This window comes from Chaetomium globosum, genomic scaffold (genome assembly GCF_000143365.1).
Source record: "Chaetomium globosum CBS 148.51 scaffold_5 genomic scaffold, whole genome shotgun sequence".
NCBI classification, from domain to species: Eukaryota; Fungi; Ascomycota; class Sordariomycetes; order Sordariales; family Chaetomiaceae; genus Chaetomium; species Chaetomium globosum.
The window spans coordinates 3,957,765-3,980,432 of NT_165980.1; the positions used below are offsets into that span (position 1 = coordinate 3,957,765).

The 22,668-nt window shown below is 56.9% G+C and overlaps 8 protein-coding genes across 8 annotated transcripts in view; 4 read left to right on the forward strand and 4 right to left on the reverse strand.

The window, feature by feature from the left end:
• Positions 1–558, forward strand: part of CHGG_08134 (uncharacterized protein) — a gene marked incomplete at both ends in the record, with an annotated part of 1,846 nt that extends 1,288 nt beyond the window's left edge. Inside the window, one exon of the mRNA XM_001225789.1 lies at positions 161–558. Coding sequence (XP_001225790.1) covers positions 161–558 — 398 coding nt within the window. The remainder of the gene's footprint in view (positions 1–160) is intronic.
• An 842-nt stretch (positions 559–1,400) lies between these two features.
• CHGG_08135 (uncharacterized protein) lies at positions 1,401–3,352 on the forward strand (the record flags this gene model as incomplete). Its single annotated transcript, XM_001225790.1, has 3 exons — positions 1,401–2,384; positions 2,491–2,715; positions 2,960–3,352. 3 exons carry the CDS (start codon positions 1,401–1,403, stop codon positions 3,350–3,352), a joined length of 1,602 nt encoding a protein of 533 aa, XP_001225791.1.
• A 773-nt stretch (positions 3,353–4,125) lies between these two features.
• Positions 4,126–5,055, reverse strand: CHGG_08136 (uncharacterized protein; the record flags this gene model as incomplete). The annotated part of the gene is made up of 3 exons (XM_001225791.1): positions 4,126–4,210; positions 4,341–4,493; positions 4,712–5,055. 3 exons carry the CDS (start codon positions 5,053–5,055, stop codon positions 4,126–4,128), a joined length of 582 nt encoding a protein of 193 aa, XP_001225792.1.
• A 3,897-nt stretch (positions 5,056–8,952) lies between these two features.
• On the forward strand, positions 8,953–10,188 carry CHGG_08137 (uncharacterized protein; the record flags this gene model as incomplete). The annotated part of the gene is made up of 1 exon (XM_001225792.1): positions 8,953–10,188. One exon carries the CDS (start codon positions 8,953–8,955, stop codon positions 10,186–10,188), a length of 1,236 nt encoding a protein of 411 aa, XP_001225793.1.
• Positions 10,189–11,019: 831 nt separating this feature from the next.
• Positions 11,020–12,213, reverse strand: CHGG_08138 (uncharacterized protein; the record flags this gene model as incomplete). Its single annotated transcript, XM_001225793.1, has 1 exon — positions 11,020–12,213. One exon carries the CDS (start codon positions 12,211–12,213, stop codon positions 11,020–11,022), a length of 1,194 nt encoding a protein of 397 aa, XP_001225794.1.
• A 1,451-nt stretch (positions 12,214–13,664) lies between these two features.
• Positions 13,665–15,454, reverse strand: CHGG_08139 (uncharacterized protein; the record flags this gene model as incomplete). Its single annotated transcript, XM_001225794.1, has 4 exons — positions 13,665–13,804; positions 13,972–14,860; positions 14,925–15,324; positions 15,390–15,454. The coding sequence occupies 4 exons, from the start codon at positions 15,452–15,454 to the stop codon at positions 13,665–13,667; spliced, it is 1,494 nt and encodes a 497-aa protein (XP_001225795.1).
• Positions 15,455–17,427: 1,973 nt separating this feature from the next.
• On the forward strand, positions 17,428–20,899 carry CHGG_08140 (uncharacterized protein; the record flags this gene model as incomplete). The annotated part of the gene is made up of 3 exons (XM_001225795.1): positions 17,428–18,877; positions 18,932–19,441; positions 19,497–20,899. 3 exons carry the CDS (start codon positions 17,428–17,430, stop codon positions 20,897–20,899), a joined length of 3,363 nt encoding a protein of 1,120 aa, XP_001225796.1.
• Positions 20,900–21,570: 671 nt separating this feature from the next.
• The window catches only part of CHGG_08141 (uncharacterized protein), a gene marked incomplete at both ends in the record, with an annotated part of 9,549 nt that continues 8,451 nt past the window's right edge, over positions 21,571–22,668 (reverse strand). The window contains 2 exons of the mRNA XM_001225796.1: positions 21,571–21,618; positions 21,717–22,621. Of these exons, the coding sequence (XP_001225797.1) occupies positions 21,571–21,618; positions 21,717–22,621 (953 nt within the window). The remainder of the gene's footprint in view (positions 21,619–21,716; positions 22,622–22,668) is intronic.

A 22,668-nucleotide genomic window follows, 5' to 3' on the forward strand; every position in this document is an offset into this window, starting at 1 on the left:
CCTCTTCTTCTCTCGAGCTGGGCCTTGCCCTCTCAGGACCCCGGTTCTCAAGGCACTCTTCTCTCTATCGTAGTTGGGCTGGCGCCGGGTTCCCCTGCACCCTCGTCTTCCTCCCTATAACGGCCCCTCATAAATCAACCCCCCCTCTTCCCGTGCCCAGTGGCCACGTCGCCGTATCCCCCGAGGCTGTGGCCCTTGTCGTCGCCCGCGATGCCCTTGGACCCGCTGCACTTCGAGCGCAATCCCTACTCGTCCGTTTCGCTGACTCGCGCGCGGTTGGCGGCGCGCGTGCGCCAGTTGGAGGCCCGTGAGGAGGGGTGCCTGTGGAGCTTGCTGCGGGTGATGCTGCCGATGCGCGCCGATCGCCATGTCTTGAGGGTTGAGTCCGTTACTGTCCAGGTGCGTTGGTGGAAGGGGAGGGGTGGTGGGGTGAAGTGGGTTGGGGTTGTTGTTGGTGGTGGTGGGGGGTTGGTGGGGGTGGTGGTGTATTTGGAGGGGAGGCGGATGGTGATGGGTGATTGTGGTGGTGAGGAGGTCGTCATGGTGGTTGGTTGTTGAAGGGGGTTGTTGGTTTGATGGTTTGGTGGTGGTTGTTGCGTGATGGGATGGATGAGATGGAAAGTTGGGAGAAGATGGGAGAAAGGTGTGAGTTATGGGATGTGAGTGAGGTGAGGTCGGGAGATTACAAGGGTCGGGAATGGGACTATCCCGTAGGGAACAGGGGGTTGACGATCAGAGGCTCAAACCCGTGCGCCAGGGAGAAGTTCAACACAGTGCAAGGAGAAAAACGAATACTCTTCCATTCTTCGAAAGTCACACTGGAACTTCCCCGTTTGGTTCATTGAATCGATTTGACATAAGCGTTGTGGCATATCCAAGCCATTTACAGCTTCGGGCAACTCCTTTTGTCGGTCATAACGCAACCATCATGAGGATCACTTGAGTACTCTCCATAGCGACTTTCCCATCGCATACTGTGCTTCATCCCCCTGCTCATTGAGCTGGAGCTCTGACTGTCATTTTATCGAGCCCCACAAGGCTGAGAACAGCATCAAATCGAACCGCAGTTCATCGCATTTGTTTCGTCGGTTTAGTGTTTTTGTTTGCGAGTCTAAGGGGTTCCCGGGCATTCCTAAAAAACGATTTGCCTTTTGTCTACCGACTCGCTACGGACACGGGTACCATCTCAGTGGTCCTCGCCGCAAGCGGACAGCTCCAACAAACAAAGAGACGCCCTTTCTCAATCGAGTTCATTCTTTCATTTATTCATTCGCTCGTTCCCTCATTTGCTTCTTCATTCATTCATCCCGCTTATATTTACGGTACCCCCCTCATTCACGTAAATTGCACCATCTCATTCACTTTCCACTACCCGCCGTATTGTCCACATATCATCCAATATGTCGCGACCAACCAATCCCGATGAAATCGACCTCTTCGAAGATGATCTCTACAATAACTCCTCGAACAACGAGGAATCCAACAATGAGCTCGAAGTAGCCGAAGACACCACAATGGCCGAAACCCTAGGCTTCACCAGCTTCGGCGGCACCAGACCCATCGACGACCACGACGACAACAAGAGACGGCGCTTCAACCCGCACCTAGACAACGCCGTTATAGCCACGACCAACGAGGAGCCTCAGCTTACCGCATACCGCGCGCAGGCCCATCCAAACAAAAGACAGAAGCTCTCCGCCTCGCCCAGGGACGAAATCACCTACTCCGATTCGGACGACTACGCCAGCACCAACACCAACACCAACGCCGCCAACAACAACGGCACCCCCACTGGCGCACCATCCGGCCACCCCCCCGACTCTCATTACCCATCCCAGCAGCAACGCCCACCCACTGGCCCGCGCAGGGGAAACTACAGTCACCGCGGCGGCAACAGAGGTGGCGGAAATTGGGGCGGCGGAGGACGAGGTGGTGGCTACAACAGCAATTACAACAGCAGTTACAACAACAACTACAACAACAACAACCGGAACAACAACAACAGCAGCAACAGGGGCGGCGGCCCGGTCAACCCGCTGTGGTATGTCGAGTACTACGACCCAGCCAGCAACGAGAACCCCTGGGAGGGGATGGAGAAGTACAAGAGGCTGCCGCCGGTGGGGACGTGGCTGTCACGGGGCCGGAAGCGTGCAAGAGACGACGAGGTGAAGGACGGTGCTGAGGAGGCTGAGGGTGGTGATGGTGACGGTGCTGAAGGTGACGACGGTGCCGGTGTTGAGGGTGACGGTGCTGGTGAGGATGGTGTTGGCAATGCTGAAGAGTTTGATGCTGTGGATGATGTTGTTGGGGGGCAGGAGGTGGTGGAGGAGGGTGAGGGTGGAGAGGATGCGGAGGATCTGGTGGATTTTGACGATTTTGAGGATGTATAGGGTGTTTCTGCCGCGGCTGCCTTTGGCTGAGGACCTCGGTGTGTTAAGGGATCATGTTAGTGATAGTAGGACACAATGTATGAATATGCCATCTTCTCAGAATAAGAGAACAGCGCAGGGGAGTGCAAGGGCAGCCAGGGAGGCGTCACGTGACGGCTCAGGGGTTACTACACATGACAACCCTCGCAGCCCCCAGGTGGCTCGGTTGGGTTCGACCATGTCACCTGACGACCAGGACAGCCACAGGCCGGGCTGGAGGGGTTGGGCACAGTGTCGGGATAGGGCTGAGCCCTCGTTCTGGCGCGGAGAGGGCGGGGAGGACACTGTATTTGGCCGGGCCGGAATCCGATCACGGGGACGGTCACGCAGGAAGAGCAAGGAACACCAAAATCTACCGCGTTTTCACCTCCTACGGAGTAAACATCAACACAAGACTAAAACGCTAGGCATTAAAGAACACGTGAAATCCACCTGACCGGCCCCAGTACAGAGAGATCTCCACCCACCCATGTCATACAGCCCACCCAGCCTCCTCATGTAAGAGCAGAAGCTAGTCATCCCCGAAAAAGGAAAAGCCCACCCCCCCATCTCCTCCCCCAGCAAGCAGCGACAGTCAGCCAGCCCAGCCCGCCCTCGCCCTCTCACGTGGCCCCGGCTCGTCGGCAGCCGACCGCCCGCGCTCCAAGCTTGGTTCTGTGCTCCCAAGCAAGGCAAGGGCGCCACAGGGGAGTGGGCAGCCGGGAGGAGGTGGGGGAGGCGAGAGTCCACACATGCCCCTTCCCCTCCCCCACCCCCCCGGCCCTCTCTCCCACACAGCCGGGTACGCTAGCTGGCTAGCTAGCCCAGCCACGCCACACCTGCTGCAGCCCCGATCGTCCCGCCCGTCCCGCCCCGGGGTGTGCGTTAAGAGCGACAAGGGGGAGGAGGGGGGCGTACTCGCCGCAGGGCAAGTCAGTAGGTAGGTACCGGTACTTTTGGCCGCCCAGCCACCTTTTCATCCCCAGACACATAAGAAAGATAAGCCCAGAAAAAAAGAAACCCCAGCACCTAGGACAAAACCGAAACCCCTCTCCGTTCACGCCCCTCCTGTCCTGCCGTCTGCCCCCCGCCCAATCATAACCGTCGTAACAATCATGAAACACTCGCAGCCGCCGCCCCGATGCGCGCAGCTTGCGCACGAGAAGGGGGAGTGGAGAGCGCGGGCCGCGCCGTCGCGAGACCTGCGTCTCGAGCAGGGAGTGGGGGAAGGGGGGGTGTGAGATGTCAGAAAACGGGGCTGCCTGCAGCGGCAGATGCCGCAGCACAACACACCACACCACACCGCACCACACCACTGCCGCCACACACCCACGCCCACCGTTTCCTCGCAGAAACGGCAAGGCGGGAGATTCTGTGCAAGTAGCGTGTGATGCCATGCGCGCGGCTGAGATTTTGTTGTTGTTGTGCAGTGTGCAGCCTCGTTTTCCAACGTCGCCTTTCGCGCGAGGCTCTTCTTCACACCCCCTTCTCCCCTCTCCTCCCGTCCCCCCCTATCTCGCCGCCAGACGCAACACAACCCCCATCTGCTCGTTTGATCGGAAACAAATAGATGTAGGGCTCGCAAATGCGACCCCGTCCGTCCCCCGTCCGTCCCCCGTCCGTCTTTTGGAAATGAGGCTCAAAAAATAGAGACAACGCTAAATCAACCGCAACGCCGGGAAATGGAAGCCAAATAGCAACAAGGCCACTGAAGAGATTAGTACAGATCCGGCGACGGGTACCGCGCCCGCGCCTTTGCGTACTCCTTGGAGTGTTTTTTTGACGCCTTGGCCTTGAGAGATCTAGTCACAGTCGCGTTTATTAGCTCTCGTTTCCTGGATTGCAGGCGCAGGTTTGGATTTAAGCCCCCCGGATCAACCAAACTCAATTCCCCCAGGGGAAAACCATCACTGAGCGGATTTCTTTACTTACGCAACCTTCTTCTGCGTCCACTCGAGATCTTCGCGCACCTCGCGCGCATCCTCGAGTCCCTGCGCAAACCGCGCCCGCGACTTGGCCAGGCGCGCCTGCGCCTTCGCCTGGAGCTCAAGCAGCTCGCGGTGTTTGGCGTTCAGGTGGCCAGATCTGATTTTGCGAGTCAGCATCGGCTTTTTCTTATTTTTCTTGTTCCCATGCAATTCCGTTTGCCGGATCGCGGCAGCCGGGTGCGAGCGGAACGTGACAAACACACAAGAACTTGTGGTTTGCTCAGTTCGCTCGCTCGCCCGCTGCCCGATCACCCGCACGCTCGAAAAGAGCAAGCGAGTGAAATAGAGAGAAAAAAGTAGAGGGTAAAAACTCACGTCTGCGCCTGCTTGGCGGTGCACTTATCCAAAGCGAGCGGGTCAAAGGTAGCCGCAAACCGCTCCTGCATGTACTCGTTGAGGTCGACGCCGGCGGCAGAGCCGGCGCTGCTGTCGTACTCGCCCTGGCTGCTGCCGGCGTAGCTGGTGGTCACCGAATAGCTGTTGCCGTAGCCCGACGCCGAGCTGACAACGGAGGGATCTATTTCCTCGGGCGGCGACACCGAGTAGGTGCTCTCGCCGCTGGGATAGTAGCCGGTGGCGGGGTTCTGGTACTGCGGCTTGCTGGGGGGGATGGGCACGGCGCCGCTGGCGTAGTATTGGGGGGCGTACGTGGAAGTCATGGTGAAGAGTGGGCAAACGGGTAATGTCTAAGTAGGTTGAGGGGTGTGACGAGGTTTGTGGCCGGTGTAGGCTCAAGTAGAATGTGTTTGTTTGCGAAGATGGTGTCACTTGGGACAAGCTGACTTTGTTGTTCAGAGGCGGAAAGTATGCCTTGTGCTCTTGCGTGTGCTTCTTAGAGAAGGAAGAAAGTGAAGAGAAAGGAGAAAGAAGAACTGAGCTCGAACCCGTCAACGACGACCCATTTTATACCTCTCTGAAGACCCCCCGGCCCATGGAACGTCGCCATCACGAGTCTGAGGAGGATAAGGGCCGGTGACTCTATTCGTCAAGGACCTCCCTGACCCCGCTTGAAACCAGGGAGAGGGACGATGCCATGGAGATGAAGGTGACGAGGACGGGCCGGTCTTCATCGAACCACACCTCTGGTCCGTCTGCCCTTCACGGGGGGCAAACCAACCAGAAGAAGGGATGGCATGGTCGATGGGGTGATCCTGAGCAGTTGGCCGAGCCGGTAGCGCCGGATTGGCTTGGGGACAAGTTTCGATTGATCAGAGAAAGAAGTGATCAAAACAGGATGCATATGCCGGGGGGCGACTATCACCGTTTGTATTGGTGGAGCCAACCTGAAGGGGGGAACGGGACAGAGGATCTCATTTCTGGCAAGGCACTCCAACGAGCTCCTCAGTTCTAGGCTCCGGGGTCTAGGAAAGGAAGCAAAATACCAAGGGGCGAGAAGGAGTGAGGTGGGACTCAGGACAGGAGGCTCAACGGCCAAGGTCCGGAAGAGAGGGACCAGGGGGGTGTGAACGTAGCACTGCTAGCCGAGCGAGGGATGGAAGGCGAAGATACCTGAGCCATGAACAGGGGTTAGCCTTGCCAGAGACCAGGCCAAACGATGGGATGGGGGACGGGGACGGCATATGACAGGCTGGAGCCGCGGGTGGAGGTTTGGGAAAGACCGTTCGGCTCATCAAAAAGTCGGGAGGTCATGAGGTGTGTTGCCATGGAGTGGCCGGGAGCAGGTAAGGAGAAACGGTAGGCAGCATTCGCAGGAACGGCGAGCTGGAGGACGGAGACAACGAAGAGAACGAATCGGCGAGGGAGCACCAAGACGACGATTGATGGGATCGACGGCCCAACGAGGGTGCAGCAGACGGGGCACAGCAAACAGAGCTGGCGAACCGTCATGACGCTAAGCGGAATTGTAAAAATCGGCGTGGGATCCGGATTCCCAGAGCAGTCATCTCGTTGGCTCGGCAAGGGGAAATGGCGACGTCAAACAGATGGTTTGTGTGAAAGTCGGGTTAGGCAGAGATGCGTCAGGTCGGGCAATGTGTTGTCCAAATGCTGCAGGTGGGATTATTTTGGAGGGGTCTTACACAGGGAGACAGGGCAGCGCTACCATTCAGCACCCTGACCTTGCCTGGCCTGTGCGTCTTTCCTGAGTGGACGACGGCTGTCCTCGAAACCACCTTCACCGCGTGAGAGGGAAAGACGATGGCTGTGCCCTAATACGCAAAAGTAATTATTCGATTGGCCGGAGTGGATGGACCTAAAGGTCTTTTGAGCATCCACTCGGCGAAAGTCGGTAAATTGAACAAGTGGTGGCAGTACTGGCTGCTCACCGGCCGCAACAGCCTGGCATTGGGAAGAATATCCACGGCCCGGACCCACGAGTGAGGTGCGTTTTGATAAGCCCCCAGGCACAGATGTAGAGTGACTTGGGAGCCCATTACACGCCCTGCAGGGTCTGCCTCGGCGCCGGCTGCCTGCGGCCCACCCGGAATATGCATGTTTGAGACTCCTGTGCTCTTGTTCCGCCCTGCCGAGATAGACTGCAGAAAGGCCCCGGCGTTTAAAGCGACGGCAGCTGCTAAAGACGCCGTGGATGTTCCGAGCGTTACACTTGTATGTCCCCGACCAGCTGATGGACAGAGGACAAAAGCTCCTTTGATGGTCTCGGTAATGCGACTTGCGTGAGGTAACTGCATAGCAGTGTCAAGTTATGTACGTCAAAGGGGCGCCAGAAAACGTGGAGATCCACCCAGGCCGGCTGCAGAGTTTAAGACAATCCGGCTGAGTGAACCGTACACAACCGTCCCGGTGATCCGGCTTGGAATTGAAGCCGGCCCGTTGGCATGGAGCCGTTGATGATGGTTTCCCTCCCTTGTCCCATCGTCAACTTGTCCTGCTTAACGGGAGATGATTTCGGATGGACATGCCTCGACGCCCGCCCACTCAACGGCAGTCTTGGAAAGGAATTCTGCAGGCCAGGCTGCCCGGATAGGCTGACTCCCACGGGTTGGGAGGGCCGTGTGGCAACGGCGAGCCGATAGGCGGGGGAAGGGCATGACTTGCGGCCCATGCGAAGTAACGGAGCTAAGTGGTTTCGCCGTTCCAACAAGATCCCCAATGGATCGGACGGCCATCATTGGGCCACTGGGCAATAGAGCCGGAGCACTGGGGCCCGCCGGGATGGAAACTCAGGTTGGCTCGTCGAGACCTTTGCATGGCTGACAAGGAACGGCCGGCTTTGGCTCCCCTCGCTCTCGCGCTAAGGACCCCCAACCTGCAGGCGTGAGCATTGCGTCAGAGACGTCGACGGGAGTGACTCCCAGGACAACCAGCCGGCGTGGAGGCATTGAGACATTGAGGCATTGCTGAGGGCCGAACTGCGGGCAGAACTGAAGTGGTTAACAACTCGGCATCCGAACGGAGTGCGCAAGGGCGTGCGGGTTCGCCAGCGGGGGTGAGATGCAAGACCGGGTGAGCAACGAAGACAACGCATCAAGCCCACCTGCGGGCTGGGGGACGTTGCAGTTGCGGCATCCACCATGGAATGAGCCATGATCGCTGGGATCACGGGCTTCGAGAAGAAACGGGAGAGGCGACGGGGCGTGTGGGTTACCGCGAAATGTAACATAAGGGCTCGAGTGGAAACGGGAGATGCAGTCAAACCAGACTTGTGCTGCCGATTGATGACTGGGCACGATTCTATAGGACAGAGACGCCACAGCCGGGTCTCCAAGGCGCCTTCTGAGAGGTCCAGACGGAAAACGTACATGAACATACATGGCGGAGATTCGAGACGCAGAACGGGGAATATCTCACTGCTTTTGCAACGCAAGGACTGTCGACATGTTGTTTGGAGGCGCGATGTCCCGATTGTTTTGAGCGGGCTGGTTGTGTGGAATCTAGCAAGGCCAGCCGAGACACTCCCACAAGCCATCAGACACGGGCGATTTCGGACATTTCGGGGCATTTCGTGGTCGGCGACCTGTTTGTGTGCAAGGGGCAGGTGTTCGCGAAGGAGGATGCGGCTGGTGTTTTCGTGATACGTTGCTCTGCGAATCAAGACATGCTGAATGCGGTGAAAGGAACGGTTCGTAGGACAAGAAGAAGACGAATTATCGCGTCGGAATGGGAAAGAGGCACGTTTCCCACGCAGTAATTTTTCTTAATTTTCCCGCTGTTGAACAACCGCAACACAAACGACGGGAAGGAGCGAAAACAGCGCTGTGTTGCGGAAGGTGGGGTCCACTTTTACTTTTCGGTCTCGATACCCCTGTCAAATGGATTCCAGGTTCTTTTCCCTTCCTTTCCTGGCGATCTCCGCGTCCCAAACCCCGGCGCAGAGAGCAGATGCAAGACATTCGCACTTGCGTGGCAGCTGCAGAGCCAACGGACAGTCGGGCATTTAGTGTATGTCAGGCCCTTGTCGGCGAGCTCCTCCACCATGGGCCATATAAGTCCGTGCACCCACCTCCCGGTCAGGCCACCAACCGATCAAATTTTTCACTCCCCCTGATTCGACACCCTCTCTATTCCAAACCACCCAGTTCCACCAAAACAAGCTCAAATTCAGCTCCATTACTCTTATTCGAATTGTCTCTTCCATGGCCCCAGAAGATAACATCCAACAGGCAATCCAAGCCGTCAGGGATGGCCAATCCATCCGCAAAGCTAGCGAGGCATGGGGAGTTCCCTTTTCTACCCTCCGGGACCGAGTCGTCGCCAACGCCCAACCGAAGGGACAGTACGAAGCACAGGTGATGCAGAAGCTCAGCCCTGATCAAGAAAAACACTTGGCCGATTGGGTTCTTGCCCAGAAAGCTCTAGGGCTTCCGGTAAAGCATCGACAAATCGAGGTCTTTGCTAACCGTATCCTCCGTGCCTCTGGATCTGACCAGACTGTCGGTAAACACTGGCTTCAGAAGTTCATCAGAAGATATCCAGTTTTAAAGACGAAGAAAGATAGACGTATGGATATCAAACGGTTGGATGGAGCTAGTACTGATGTTATCAAGGCCTGGTTCCATTTCCTCGCGATCCCAGTCATCCAGACAATTGACCCGCAAGACCGTTGGAATATGGATGAAACAGGGATAATGGAAGGTCTGGGAACCAACGGCTTATGCGTTGGATCATCGGAGACAAAGGAAGCGTTGTCGAAACACCCCGAATCCCGGATCTGGACAACCATTATAGAGTGCATCTCAGCAACCGGAAAAGCTCTCCCACCGTTAGTCATCTTCAAGGGGAAAGACATCCAACAACAGTGGTTCCCTGATAACGGCAAAGACCTTGATCCATTACGCAACTGGCGGTTTTCGACGAGTCAGAATGGCTGGACATCTAATGATATTGCCCTCGAGTGGCTGACAAAGATCTTTTGTCCGACGACGGCAACATCGAAGAAGAGGCTCCTTATTGTTGATGGCCACGGTAGCCACGAGACTGACGACTTCATGTGGACCTGTTTTTCCAACAATATCTACCTCTTCTTACCTGGACATGCCTCCCACGTTCTACAGCCCCTCGACCTGTCGGTTTTCTCTCCGTTGAAGACCACTTACCGCCGTGGTATCAACGACCTCACTGTGATGACAGACTGTGTCCCCATTGGCAAGAGGCTCTTCTTACGGCGTTATGCGCAAGCCAGGAAGGATGCCATCAAAGAAAGGAATATCCGAAGTGGCTGGAAGGCATCAGGATTGTGGCCAGTCAACCTAGATAAACCTCTGATGAGCCGTCTACTGTTGAACCCAACCAACCAGCCAGTCAGTCAGCCAGCCAGTCAGTCGGCCGGCCAGTCAGCTATCCAGCCAGCCAGCCAGCCAGTCGTCGGCTAATCAAGACTCCAAACCGCAGCCAGGAGGTCCACAGATTGATATCAACAAATGTCCGTCTACGACGACTGCAAACAATAGACCCAGTGGCTAGGATTCTTTTCAAAAAGGTGGGCAAAAGCCTGGACAATACAGCCATCAAGGTAGCTAGTCAAGAACAGAAGATTCGGGCACTGGAAGCTGAGGTAGATAGACTAAGGCCGAGAAAAAGGAAGAAAGTCAGGATGGATCCCAACACCCGGTTTGCCCAGATTGAACAGATCATGCAAACTAAAAAAGCACTTGCGAAGCAGCTAGAACCCTCAGAGAAAGTAGATGGATATGTATTTGAAGATATGTGCCTGGAATGGTCAATTTTCGACCCTCCTGTAGATACTGAAAATGGGGAGGCAGATGGGGAAATTTGATCGGTTGGTGGCCTGACCGGGAGGTGGGTGCACGAACTTATCAGAACACCACAAGCGGACAAGTTGGGTAAGTTGAGTTGGGCAAATCAACTTGTCACAGGTATGTGCCCGAGACGAATGCCCCGCATGCTGTTCTCTTGACGCGGGGTAAGGCATTTCCGTTAGGTCTTGAGAGAGGGGACACGGAGACAGTGATGATGGAGGCGAAATGTGAAGGGAGAGAAAAGTGGTTTCTAGGTTGAGATAGCCTCGCAAGACCCATATAAGTATAGACCCTACCCGCTACAATGTATCCCCCAACCCAATCTTCACAACACGTTCCGGGATCCAAAACGCCGCCCATGCCATGCACCCGATAGACATACACAGATTCACCCACGCCGCCAACTCCCCTCCCCTCCGCTCCCAGCATGCATTACATCTCTCATCAACCAAACACCTTCAAAAACCCCCAAATCCCCACACCACTCAGAACGGGTATCGTCAGGTTATCATCCCACCCAAAGACATCCATCGCCTCGCTCGTCGCCGCCACCAGGCCGGACCACATACTCATGACGCCCAGGGCCAGCCCGCCCGTAATCGTCGCAGCGGCGGGCTCCAACCCGACCGCATCAGCCAGCACGCGGGGCAGGCTCAGGGCGCCGGTAAACATGAAGAGCTCGTCACCCGGGAAGGGCCCCTTAGTAGGAGCGAGCCATCCCCAAAAGAACACCGAGGTGCCCACGCCCACGACAAACGCGGCGAGCGAGCCCGCCAGCGACTTGCCGCGGCGGATGCGCGGGGTGTAGCGGCCGTAGAGGCGACCAAAGGTGCTGGCGGCGGTGTCGCACCAGCTCAGCAGCAGGGTGCCCATGACGGCGACGTCCTTGGGGAAGCAGTAGAGGGCGGCCCAGGCGCCGAGCAGGTAGAAGATGACGCCGTTGTAGCCGGCGAACTCGCTCTCGCGCATCAGGGCGCCCAGCACGCGCACGTAGACGCGGTTGAAGGGCGCGTAGTGGTGCCGCAGCACGTCGACCGCCGCGATGGGCACCAGCGCCCCCATCAGGTAGGGGCACACGGCGCGTGTCTGCGTCCCCGACAGGTACAGCCACACCACGAAGAAACCGATCGAGACGTGGAGCGCCTTGCGCGGCACCTCGTGCTTGTGCACAAAGGCCCGCCACCGCCGGTGGATGGGGATCAGGCCCAGCGGGCTCGGGCTGCGGCTGAAGTCGCGCCAGCTCCAACCGTAGTAGGTGGTGGTGGAGGTCGGCGGGGAGAGGTGGCCGTTTGTGTCGGCGGGTTTGGTGTGGCCGTTGGTGGATGCGGCGGCGGTGGTGGGCGGGGCGCCGTTGGTGGTGACCGAGGGTTTTCTTGTCGTGAGCCTGCGCAGCGTTCGGGTGTCGATGGGGCTGCGGCTCCGGCTCCGGGCTCTTTGTAAATCGGGGCTGTCATCCTCGTCTAGCTCCCAGGGGGCAGGCTGAGGAGTTGATGCAAGTCGCCTCCGAGCCGCTGACCGGGTTGTTGGGCCATTGTATAACGAGGATCCCTCGCCGTTCGCATCGAGTTCGGATCGTGTCGGGCTCGGAGAAATGACTCGTGGCGTGCCCGGGACGTTTCTCGTCCGTCGGGTAGACATGTTGGAGTTGCAGAGGAACGGAGGTAGGGCGGGCAGCGAGATGGTACCCGCTAGGACGCGGCGGATGCCGTAGAATCGTAGTGGTAAGAGAGCGGTCGCGCCGCTATTGTGCTTGTCTCTTCTTGATTGGCGTGTCCCCGGCGAGGGGCAGCTGAGAGCGCTAAACACGGAGTGGTGGTAAAGGAAGAAGTTCGAGATATTTAGGGCGATAGGATCCAGTGTGTTGAAGAGGTTGCGGGGGAGTTTGGAGACTCCACCGCATGGCTGGATCGAAGTGCTCGAAGCCCGGGTACCTGGTGCCAGCGGAGGTTTCGGCTACGCCGTTGGCAGACGGTCCTTATGTTATGGTTGGAGGGGGGAGGGACGGGTCGGGGCTTTGCGCACGGAAAGGCCGGGCTGTGGTGGGATGGGCTGGCTGGCTGTGGCAGAAATTTCGGCTGCGGCGGGCGGCCAACAAACCCCGTCTGGTCTCAGTGCTAGCTAGCCCTTGTAAGTTGCATGTGACACAGGCCCGAGGGAGCCAATGCGCAGTTGCGAAGAAAAAATGCCTCCCTAGGGAATCTTCCGCTGACAATACAAATGTTTTGAGAGGGCCTTGGAAGGTAGGGGAGTGAAAGGGCGAATGAGTTGTGCGGGCTCATACGGTCGAGCATCTTTCTCAGATCGATGTGATTGTCTGCTGTGAACCCGCTGAATCTGAAAGCACAATGACGCAAATCCCAGCGGCATGGGACACGCGACCAACCAACCCCATGATCGATTTTGATCTCTTACAACGATAATCATTCCCTAATCAGTGGAAACGATGTGATCACACCTATCCAAAGCGTTATTCAGCTATTTCACACAAGCATAAAGAGCGCACTAATTGACAGACAACAACGGACAGGTCCTCGGTTTTCGAGGTCAGCCGAATCCCGGCGACAAGTGTCCGGAGGCCTGCGTTTACGCCATGGGGCCCGGGCGTTTTTGTCAGGTAGCGGACCAAGGTTCTTCCGTGCCGAATTGAGTGGAGCCCACTGGGGGTGTTCGGAGAGTCGGAGTGAAACACACCCGATGCCGTCAGAAACAACTGTCATCCGACAGAAGCTTCGGTTTCATTCTGCTTGGAGTCTACTTCTGTCGGGAAAGGATAACGATTCAAGTTATTCAGATGATCGAAGACCAAAGAAGAGTGATTTTAGCAGGTACCGATTTATTCGTCGTTGTTTTGGCTCAGAGTTAGGCAAAGAAAACGGCTAAACCCTCGGATCACGATTGACGGACATAACAACCCGAAAGGTGGTGCTCAGCCCACAACCATCATCAAACACACGACACTCAGCACAAACCAGCAAGCTCAAAAACGCTTCGCATCCTAACTGCTCAAGCTATTTTACCCAAAAAAAAAAAAAAAATACAGTCATTATTCGTCACAATTTCCGCCCGCAGCAGCAGCCCGAACGACTCCTTTAAAACAGCTTGCCGGCCATGTTGATGGCAACACTCTTGTATTCGGTGTAGTTGTTCAGCGCCAACTCGCCGAGCTCACGACCGATGCCGGAAGACTTGAAGCCGCCGAATGGCAGGGCGTGGTTGAGCATGTTGTGGCCTGGGGTGTTAAGTTTGGTTAGCGGGTGAACAACATACCGGGATGGTGGTTGGTGATGGGCAGGTTGTGATGGGAACGGCTGGTGGTACTTGGGGTGATAGTTGGGTGATATTGGGGGCATGATGATGGTTTGGGCCGTTGGGGGCATGTGTGGGACGGGAACTTACAGTTGACCCAGACGGTACCAGCCTTGATCGCATTGCTCACACGGATGGCCGTGTTGAGGTCCTTGGTGTGGACCGACGCGGCCAGGCCGTACGCGGTGTCGTTGCCGAGCCGGATGGCGTCCTCCTCGGTCGAGAACTTGGCGATGGCGCACACGGGGCCAAAGATCTCTTCCTGCATGATCTTCATGTCCTGCGACACATCGGAAAAGATGGTCGGCTGGATGAAGTAGCCCTTGTCGCCGTGGCGCTCGCCGCCCGTCACCACGGTGGCACCCTGCTCCTTGCCGGACTGGATGTAGCCCATGATGCGGTCGTATTGCAGTTGGCTGACCTGCGGCCCCTGGAAGGTCTCCGGGTGGAACGGGTCACCCACCTTGTTCTGCAGGGCGCGCGCCTTGAAGGCCTCAATGAACTTGTCGTAGATGCCCTCCTGCACGTAGATGCGGGACCCGGCGCAGCAGCACTGGCCGTGGTTGTAGTAGATCCCGAAGTTGACCCAGCTGATGGCTTCCTCAATGTCGGCGTCGTTGAAGATGATGTTGGGCGACTTGCCGCCGAGCTCGAGGGTCACCTTCTTCAGGTTCGACGACGCCGCCGCCTTCATGATGGTGCGCCCGATCAGGGTCGAGCCGGTGAAGGCGATCTTGTCGACGTCCATGTGCGACGAGAGGGCGGCGCCGGCGGTCTTGCCGAAACCCGAGATGATGTTGAGGACGCCGGGGGGGAAACCAGCCTCCTTCACCAGCGAGGCGAAAACCAGACCGGAAAGGGGTGTCTGCTCAGCGGTTTTGAGGACGACAGTGTTGCCGGTGGCCAGCGCAGGGCCGATCTTCCACGCCAGCATGAGCAGCGGGAAGTTCCAGGGGATGATTTGACCGCAAACACCAATCTGAGACCACTTAGTTAGCTCACATCGTACAGCTAGCTGCGTCTTCCGACCGACTGGAACGTACGGGCTCCCGCCTTGTGTAGTGGAACATGTCCGGGTTGATATCAATCGTCCTGCCCTCGATCTTGTCGGCCCAGCCGCCATAGTAGCGGATGCAACCGATCACGGCGCCAACATCGCCACGAGCCATGGTGATGGATTTGCCATTATCGAGAGACTCGACTGAAGCCAGGAGGTCGAGGTTCTTTTCGCAGAGTTCGGCAAGCTTCAGCAGGTAAATGCCGCGCTGTTGGGGGGTGACTCGGCGCCAGGGGCCGTCAAAGGCCTTCCGCGCCGCGGCTACGGCGACATCGACGTCCTTTTCGGTGGCCTCGTGCACTGAGCAGATGACCTCTTCTGTAGACGGGTTGATGACCTCAAACGTCTTCTTTTCGACACCCTCGATGAACTCGTTATTGATAAACCTGAACACCAGTGAGTTTACTTGGGTTGTCCCAGATTACTAAACAATGCGGGGTATGGGACCTACAGTCCGGTGGGTTGCTTGTAGGGGCCGGTAGTCGGCGTCTTGAGGTCGAGGAATACGTTAGACATGGTGGCGAATGACGTAGGTTTTACCGAAGCTTCCCAGGTTCAAGCTCGAGTAAAGTTGGGGGAATAGATGGGGAGCCCAGGGAAGATGGGACGAGGACCCCGCGTGAACTTTATACAAGTGGGAATCCTACAGTAACTCCGTCCGACCTGAATGAATGGAACAAAGAGTGTGTGGCAAGGGGATCCAGGGGCTGGAGGAAATCGCCGACACGGCAATCCACAAATGCTGCTTGTTGATTTCCCCTCTTCCAACGGCCGAGTGGAACGCCATGATGGACGAAACTAGGGGAGGCAAGCGGGGTCGGTGCGCCGAAACGCGTCAATGGGGTGTAACGAACATGACATGGCCGAGGTTCGCCAGTTCTTCCGTTCGTCCCGCGGCGCATCTACATGTTTTCGTAACCCCAGTACTATACCAGCATGCATCCTTACATACATAAGGTACTACTCTGTAGATACAGAAGCAGCACGTTCCTCCCGCAGTGATCCTGTCCCGTCCTCAGTCATTGTTTCCCGAGCATGGTGTCGGTGTGGGTCGGGCCGGTTCATGGTTACCTATCTCCGAAATATGCTGTTGAGGGCCACTACAGGATGGAGAAGGCAGTCTCCATACCCGCAGTTGTTGTGTCCCATGCCCAGTTTCATCGCTCCCGATTTGCGATGACCCCCCTGCTTCCCCGCAATACAGCCGGCAAAGCAGACTTACACACGAAGAGAACCCCACCATGTATGTACGACAAACCGTACTAAGCCGTGTGGAAGCGACCCTGGCCTTGATAGACTGGTTGAGATTGGACATGGCGTTGGTCTGGACCCAGGCTCGCTGGGCTCGTCCAATGCTTTCTTTCTCCGGGACCTGACTTGCTCGAACATGATGATCCGATTAATAAATGCTGTCTCATCGCCGGAGAGCCTCGATTTGGTAATTTCTCAATGCGGGGTTGCGTCATGTTCTGCATACCGAACACCCCGCACGAGAAGGCTTGTTGGTGGACTGAGCTGTTGGGTTAGGGAGGCACCTCGTTTGCCCAATGTGGAACGAAATTCTGAATGATTAGAATTGACACAGCTTATCCGCAAATCTCGGCAAGATACCTACTCTCAACTGCATAGAGACAATTGTGTCAAAGTCTGGCCACCTGCTTATTTTCGACAAGAAATCGGAGTACTTCGTACCTTAATAGTAGGATGGCGGGGATTCGGGGTAATTTGAAGCGAGAGCATCAAGGGCGTAAGAATACGGGAGTTAACTGGGGGGTGATCCTAGGGAAAATAATCGCTTTTGCTGTGCTGCCCTACCAAACGTCCGTATCGGGTCGACCTCGACCGACAACGGCGCCGTGCAAACACCCATATGGATCTTGTGTCGAGCCGAGTTCTCAGTTCCGTGTTCACTGCCAGTTTCCTTCCGTCAATCGGATTCTCTCACTATCATGACGTTTCAACGGCTTTTCTCCGCTCAATGGGTTGGCGTCTATCCTTGTTGAGTCGGGAGAGATTGTGAGGCCTGCTATTTCCTTCCCCTGGAAAGTGTTCCAAGGCAGGTATTTGTTAATGTCTCAGGCCATCGAGTGAAACTATAACATGGTTTTGCGGTTGCGCATCGAGTGTACCTAGTTTTTGATGTTGTTCGTCCAATGTATGGGGATGTGTATCGCCTGGCCTGATAAGAGATAAGCGTTTTGGGGCTGGGAAAGAGGGCTTCGGAGGTCCCAAAAATTTCTCCGACAACCTCCAAGGTTGCTGCTGTACGGGACCCATTGCCGCTCCGAGCTAGAGCGGGAAGTCGACAAATTTGAGCATGACCGTGATGAAAACCGCTAAACGGTGGAACTCGTGAAACTCAATTGATTGTGCCGGCCGTGCTCAGACTCGACTTGCCCAATTGCCCCGCAACCCGAGAATCACCAGCACCGAGAACCTCGATCAGTCGGAATCAACTCAATGAGCCTCGCATCTCTATCTAGCCCACCATGGCCGACACCTCGGAATTAGAGGCAGAACTGCTCGCTGCTTTGGGAGTCTCAGGGCCTGCGACAGAACCGGCGGCAGAGCCTCCACTCAACAGCAATCTACCGACCCAAGGGGCTGCCAACCAGCCTCCATTCCAGCTTCAAACCCAACCTCGACCCCATGAACGACACCCTGCGCAAGGGACAGTTACCGAACCCCCGCGTACACAAACTTTTTCGGCCTCTCCGGTCCCCTCGACCGTTGCGGAGACGCCTACTCCCTCCGTATCGACACCGACTGTTGTCGTGTCCACGACTGTTGCGCCTACTGCTACCGAGTCTGCTACAAATGCGGATACATCTTTGGATACTCTTCTTGCCTCTGCTCTCGGCGCGCACTCCGCTGCGGAGCCGGCACCCAAGATTTCGAGCCCCCCGGTGGCCCAGCATGCCCAGCCGCTCTCTCAAACATCAGTGCCTTCTAGAACCGATGCGGCGCCCCAGAAGCCTGCGCTATCCACGCCGGCCCCTGCCCCGGTACTGCCCTCCCAAGAAATACCCGGGATGCGCTCCCCGAAGCGCCCCAGGAGTCCGGATATCATTGATGAGAATAGCGTTAAGCGGCAGAGGATGGCGGACCAGGCAATGCCGAAGCAGGAGACTACGACTGGGCCTTTGAATGCGAGCATCGACTTCGCGGCCATGCTCAACGATGCGCTTGCCAATTTTGACCAGCACACGCTCCCCGGAGATGGCGATATCGTAATGCAAGATGTCAATGCCGAGCAACCAGCTGCGCCCGCGAGCACGATATCCGACGTTGAAAAGGCCGAGAATAAGATCATGAAGGCGTCTAGCAATCCCTTCTATGTTATGCGCTCCATGAGCCTGCCAGTATTGGGAAATATCGCCGTTCAGATCTTGCTCAGGTTATCGCAACAACCGCGCACCGAAACAGAGTCCCTCTTGGCCGATTCTGGCTCCGAATTCCGCAAGGCCTACGATATGCTGAGGGACATCTTTCGGCCGACGAGAAAAGCCTTTTCTGACTCGCCCCTCCTTTCTCCGGACGAGCTCGATATTACCGATTCCGAAGACCGTGAGACGATACGCATGTCAAACTTGGCCGCCACCGCCGCGAGCGTATTTGGCGCTCATGATGTGGCTGTCCATGACGTGCACGATGCTTTCTTTTCCATCTTCATTCCCGAGGATGGCGAATACAAATCGCCCTTGACCGACCTACTCGTTTCTCTCAAAACCCGCATGTTGCTGGACGCCCTCAACAAGCCCGAGCAGTCCCAACCTGTCTCGCAGCTCCTGGATGCGCTCTTCCCTGTTACTTTTGAGGAATCCTTGAAACAGCGCAGCGGCGATCTGCTTCTGAACCCCGATGAAGAAGGGCTCGTCGCCCGCATTCGGGAGACGAGGGAGCAGCTCGTGAAGAGCGCGGCCGACGAATCTATCAAGAGTAGGTTTCTGCTATGAGTTGACGTCCCTGATCCCGCTGGCTAACTTTCAGTAGGATCCCTCGAGGACCAGTCATCTAGTTTGAAGTTCACCGGGATCTTGAGTACCTTTTTGCAGAGTCATCTCGGTGTCATCGTGGACTATGCAGAGAAATACGGTGTGAATATACCCTTGAATGAGGAGGAAACTGCCCCTGTTCAGGATTCGGGTGGCATTCAGCAACAAGAGGATGATACCTTGGCCGCTCTTCTTCAATCTCACTTCGAACAAACGGAGGGTGACCTCGGGTCGGGGAAGGCCCTTCTTTCCAACGGGACCATCCAAGACCAACTCAGTTCGGCCGACGACGACGCCCTCGCGCTCAAGAAGCTGATTGAAGAATCTCTTTCTGGTCATGTTCCCGATCTAAAAGAGGCGCCGGCGGATTCACATGTTTCGACTGGGCTCCCTGATTTCGGTTCTAAGGATTTAGCGTCCTTGATATCGGAGAAACTGAAGAGCGAACTCGAGATTCCGACCCACGGGTTTTCGAATCAACCCCCGGCGGCGCACGCGGCTAACACCGGTAAGAGGCCTTACATTGTCATATGCATTGCCAAAAGTCTAACTCCATGTACTAGGTGTGCATTCTCAATACATGGCCCAGCTAAACCAGAACCACGTTTCGCCCTACCAAGCGTACAACCAGAGCTCAAACCCACCACCGCCAGCTGCAGCGAACGGCGACGGTTTACCGCCCAACCAGTCGATGCCCACAGCTGCCCTGTACGAAAAGGCCCGCCAGGCAGCCGTGGCCAAATCTTCAAACACCACGCGCCGCGAAGGCCTGCACTCTACGAGGCGGCCGTGGACGCCTGAAGAGGAGAAGGCTCTTATGGCCGGGCTGGACATGGTCAAGGGACCTCATTGGAGCCAGATTCTCTCGCTCTTCGGGCCCCAAGGAACAATATCCGATATCTTGAAAGATCGGACGCAGGTCCAGCTAAAGGACAAAGCGAGGAACCTGAAGCTTTTTTTCCTAAAAACCAACTCCGAGATGCCTTATTACCTACAAAGTGTAACAGGGGAGCTGAAGACGCGGGCACCGGGCCAGGCAGCTCGCAAGGAGGCAGAGGAGAAAGCGCGCATGAACGTGGAAGAGGAAAGGGCGAGAGTTCAGGGCATCATAACCCTGGCAGGCGGTTTGCAAAACAACCACCATTCCGTCCCCAACACCCCGCTCGCCGCCTCCTCGCCGAAGCGGGCCAGCCCCGGCACCCCTGGGTTTGTAGGAATGGGCGCTGGCTCGAACTCGAATACCGCACACATGGCAGCCGGGAATGGTGCCGCGATACCAGCGATGCAAGGCCAGCCCCGGATCAAAACCGAGCTGCCTGATCAACACTCACTGCACAAGGTCACGGCATTCCCTCCCATTCAGCCGGCCCCGGCTCCAGGCCCGGCCATACAGCAAGCGAAAGCTCCTTTGCCGGCTCTACAGCCTCAACCGGGCCTGCAGCAGCAGCCGAGGCCACAGGGCCAGCAACAATATCAGCAGCCTCAGCCTCAACAGCCGCGCCAGCAGGAATTGCCAAGGACGCCGATGCCAACGCAACATCAACAGCAGCAGCAGCAACAGCAGCGCCAACCACTCCCGCAGCATCAACAGCAGGCGCAACAGCAACCCCAGCCCCTGGTCCAACCGCAACACCAATCACAGCCGCATCAACAAGCGCGGCCACTTCCACCCACTCAGTCCAGGGCTCAACCGCAAGCGGTGCCTCAACCTTCGGCGCCGCAGAAAACACCCTCACAGCACCCCTTGCCGCAGACGCAGCAACAGCCTCGCGTTTCTCCCCCCACCGCCCAAAATCAGCCCCTACCCACGCCGCCCATCCCGCCCAACCACCACTCGACGCCCGATCACGCGCAAGACGCCAAGTTGTTCGAGACGTTGCAAGCTGCCATCGCTGCGTCAGCGGCCAACGAACCCCACGCCCCACTCGCGACGGCGGTATCAGACGGCTCGACTGCTTTGAACTAGGGGCGGCATTCTAGTGCGTACTGGCGCCGTTCGTGAACATACTTACGGATGTGTGTAGTTCTTTTGATTCTCGGCACGGGCTGTATAAGGTTACGACCAGGGACGGGTACGTGGTCGGGAGAGATGCGTGATATGAAGGAGGGATATGGTGGGGATAGAGGTTCGTTCTGGCGGGAACATGACCCCGGCGTTCATTGTTTGTTTATCTAGTGTTTTACTTTTGGGTTGTTGTAAATAGCCTAGCACGGCACAGCGTAGCATACCACGGCATCTTGCGGCGTCTTCGTCTTTCTTCGGCGGCGGCCAGCTCGCGCTCTCGGATGAGGCAGCACGGGGGGTTCGCTTATTTCACTTTTAGATGATACCATGGGATGGGCGCTGGCTCTGATAGAAGATTCAACGAAGACATGGCTTTTTGTTGCGCAAGTGTTGGGGTTGAGTGAGGCCGGTGTATGTATGGGAATAATGTGATTCCGACTTTGGAATGACTGGGGAGGTGGCCAGTATCTCGGTGAGCCGTGGAGGTTCAAGGAACAATCTATCAATGATATTGAGAACTTACAACTGCCGATACATAAAGTCTTTCCTCAACCAGATTGACAATCCCTTTTCCCTCAGCAAGAGACTTTGTTCCATCTCTACAACAACCACTAACTCACCTCAGCTACCTCTCACGCCATTGCCCCCTCCACAATGCCCTTACATATCTGGCCAACAGTCTCGATCTTGTCATAACAAGTTAGCACACGCCAATTGAATAATCAGAGGGCGAGGAAGAACAACAGAAGAAGAAAAAGAAGAAAAGAAAGAAACTCACCATCGAAAAGTCCAAAAACATCCCACTCTCCACCTCCGCCCGACACACCTCCAACCCTGGAACAAACTTGCCCCAACCACCACCAGCAGCCCCCTCGTCAGCAGCACCAACACCTTCCCCACGCGCAAGCACCTGCACCGCAACCTTGATCCGGCCCGCCGCCTCCACCGGCAACGGCACTAACCCCAACCCCTTCCCATCCTCGTCTTCACCACCACCACAATCCATCAACACCAACACATCCACCGCCTCCCCGGCCCCCACCAACAGCCCCCGCGCCACTTCATACGCCAACCTCGCGCCCATCGCCCCCGCGCCCGCCAGCATGTACGGCCCCGCGGGCTGCTCGGCGCGTATCGCAGCCGTGGCTGCGGCGGCCGCCGCCGCGAGAAGTAGTTCGGGTTCAGGTTCCATGTCCGTGTCCGTCTCCGTGTTGGGGTGGTGGAGATGAGGGAGATGGGGTACATCGACGCCATACACGCCTAGGTCGGTGCCTAGCGGCGGGAGGGCGATGTACGCGAAGGAGGAGCCCGTGTCGTCGGGGAGGAAGAACAGGTTGGGTGTGGTCGGGGTGCGCGGGCCTTGGTAGTGGGTTGTTTGTGCGGTTATGGTGGGGAGGCGGGGGGGGTCTTGTTCTTTGTCGGCGGCGGCGGCGGTGGTGTTGGTGGGGAGGAGGAGGCTGGCTTTGGTTAGATCGGGGGTGGGCGGTGTGTTCGCGCTGTCGCCGTCGTCGGCTGGTTCTGGGGCGGTCGATGCGACGGAGTTGCAGGGTCCTCGCTGTGTCGTAGTGGGACGTGCTCGGAACATCGTGACTAAGGAGTGCGGTTTTGTGAGGCTCGAGTCCCGACTCGCGCTCCGCTTCTGTTCGACTGATCCGCCTGCATCGTAGTTTGGCGCTAGGCTCGCTAGATGGGCTTAGCAAAGAGGTAATCAAGCCTGCCCATGGTTTTCC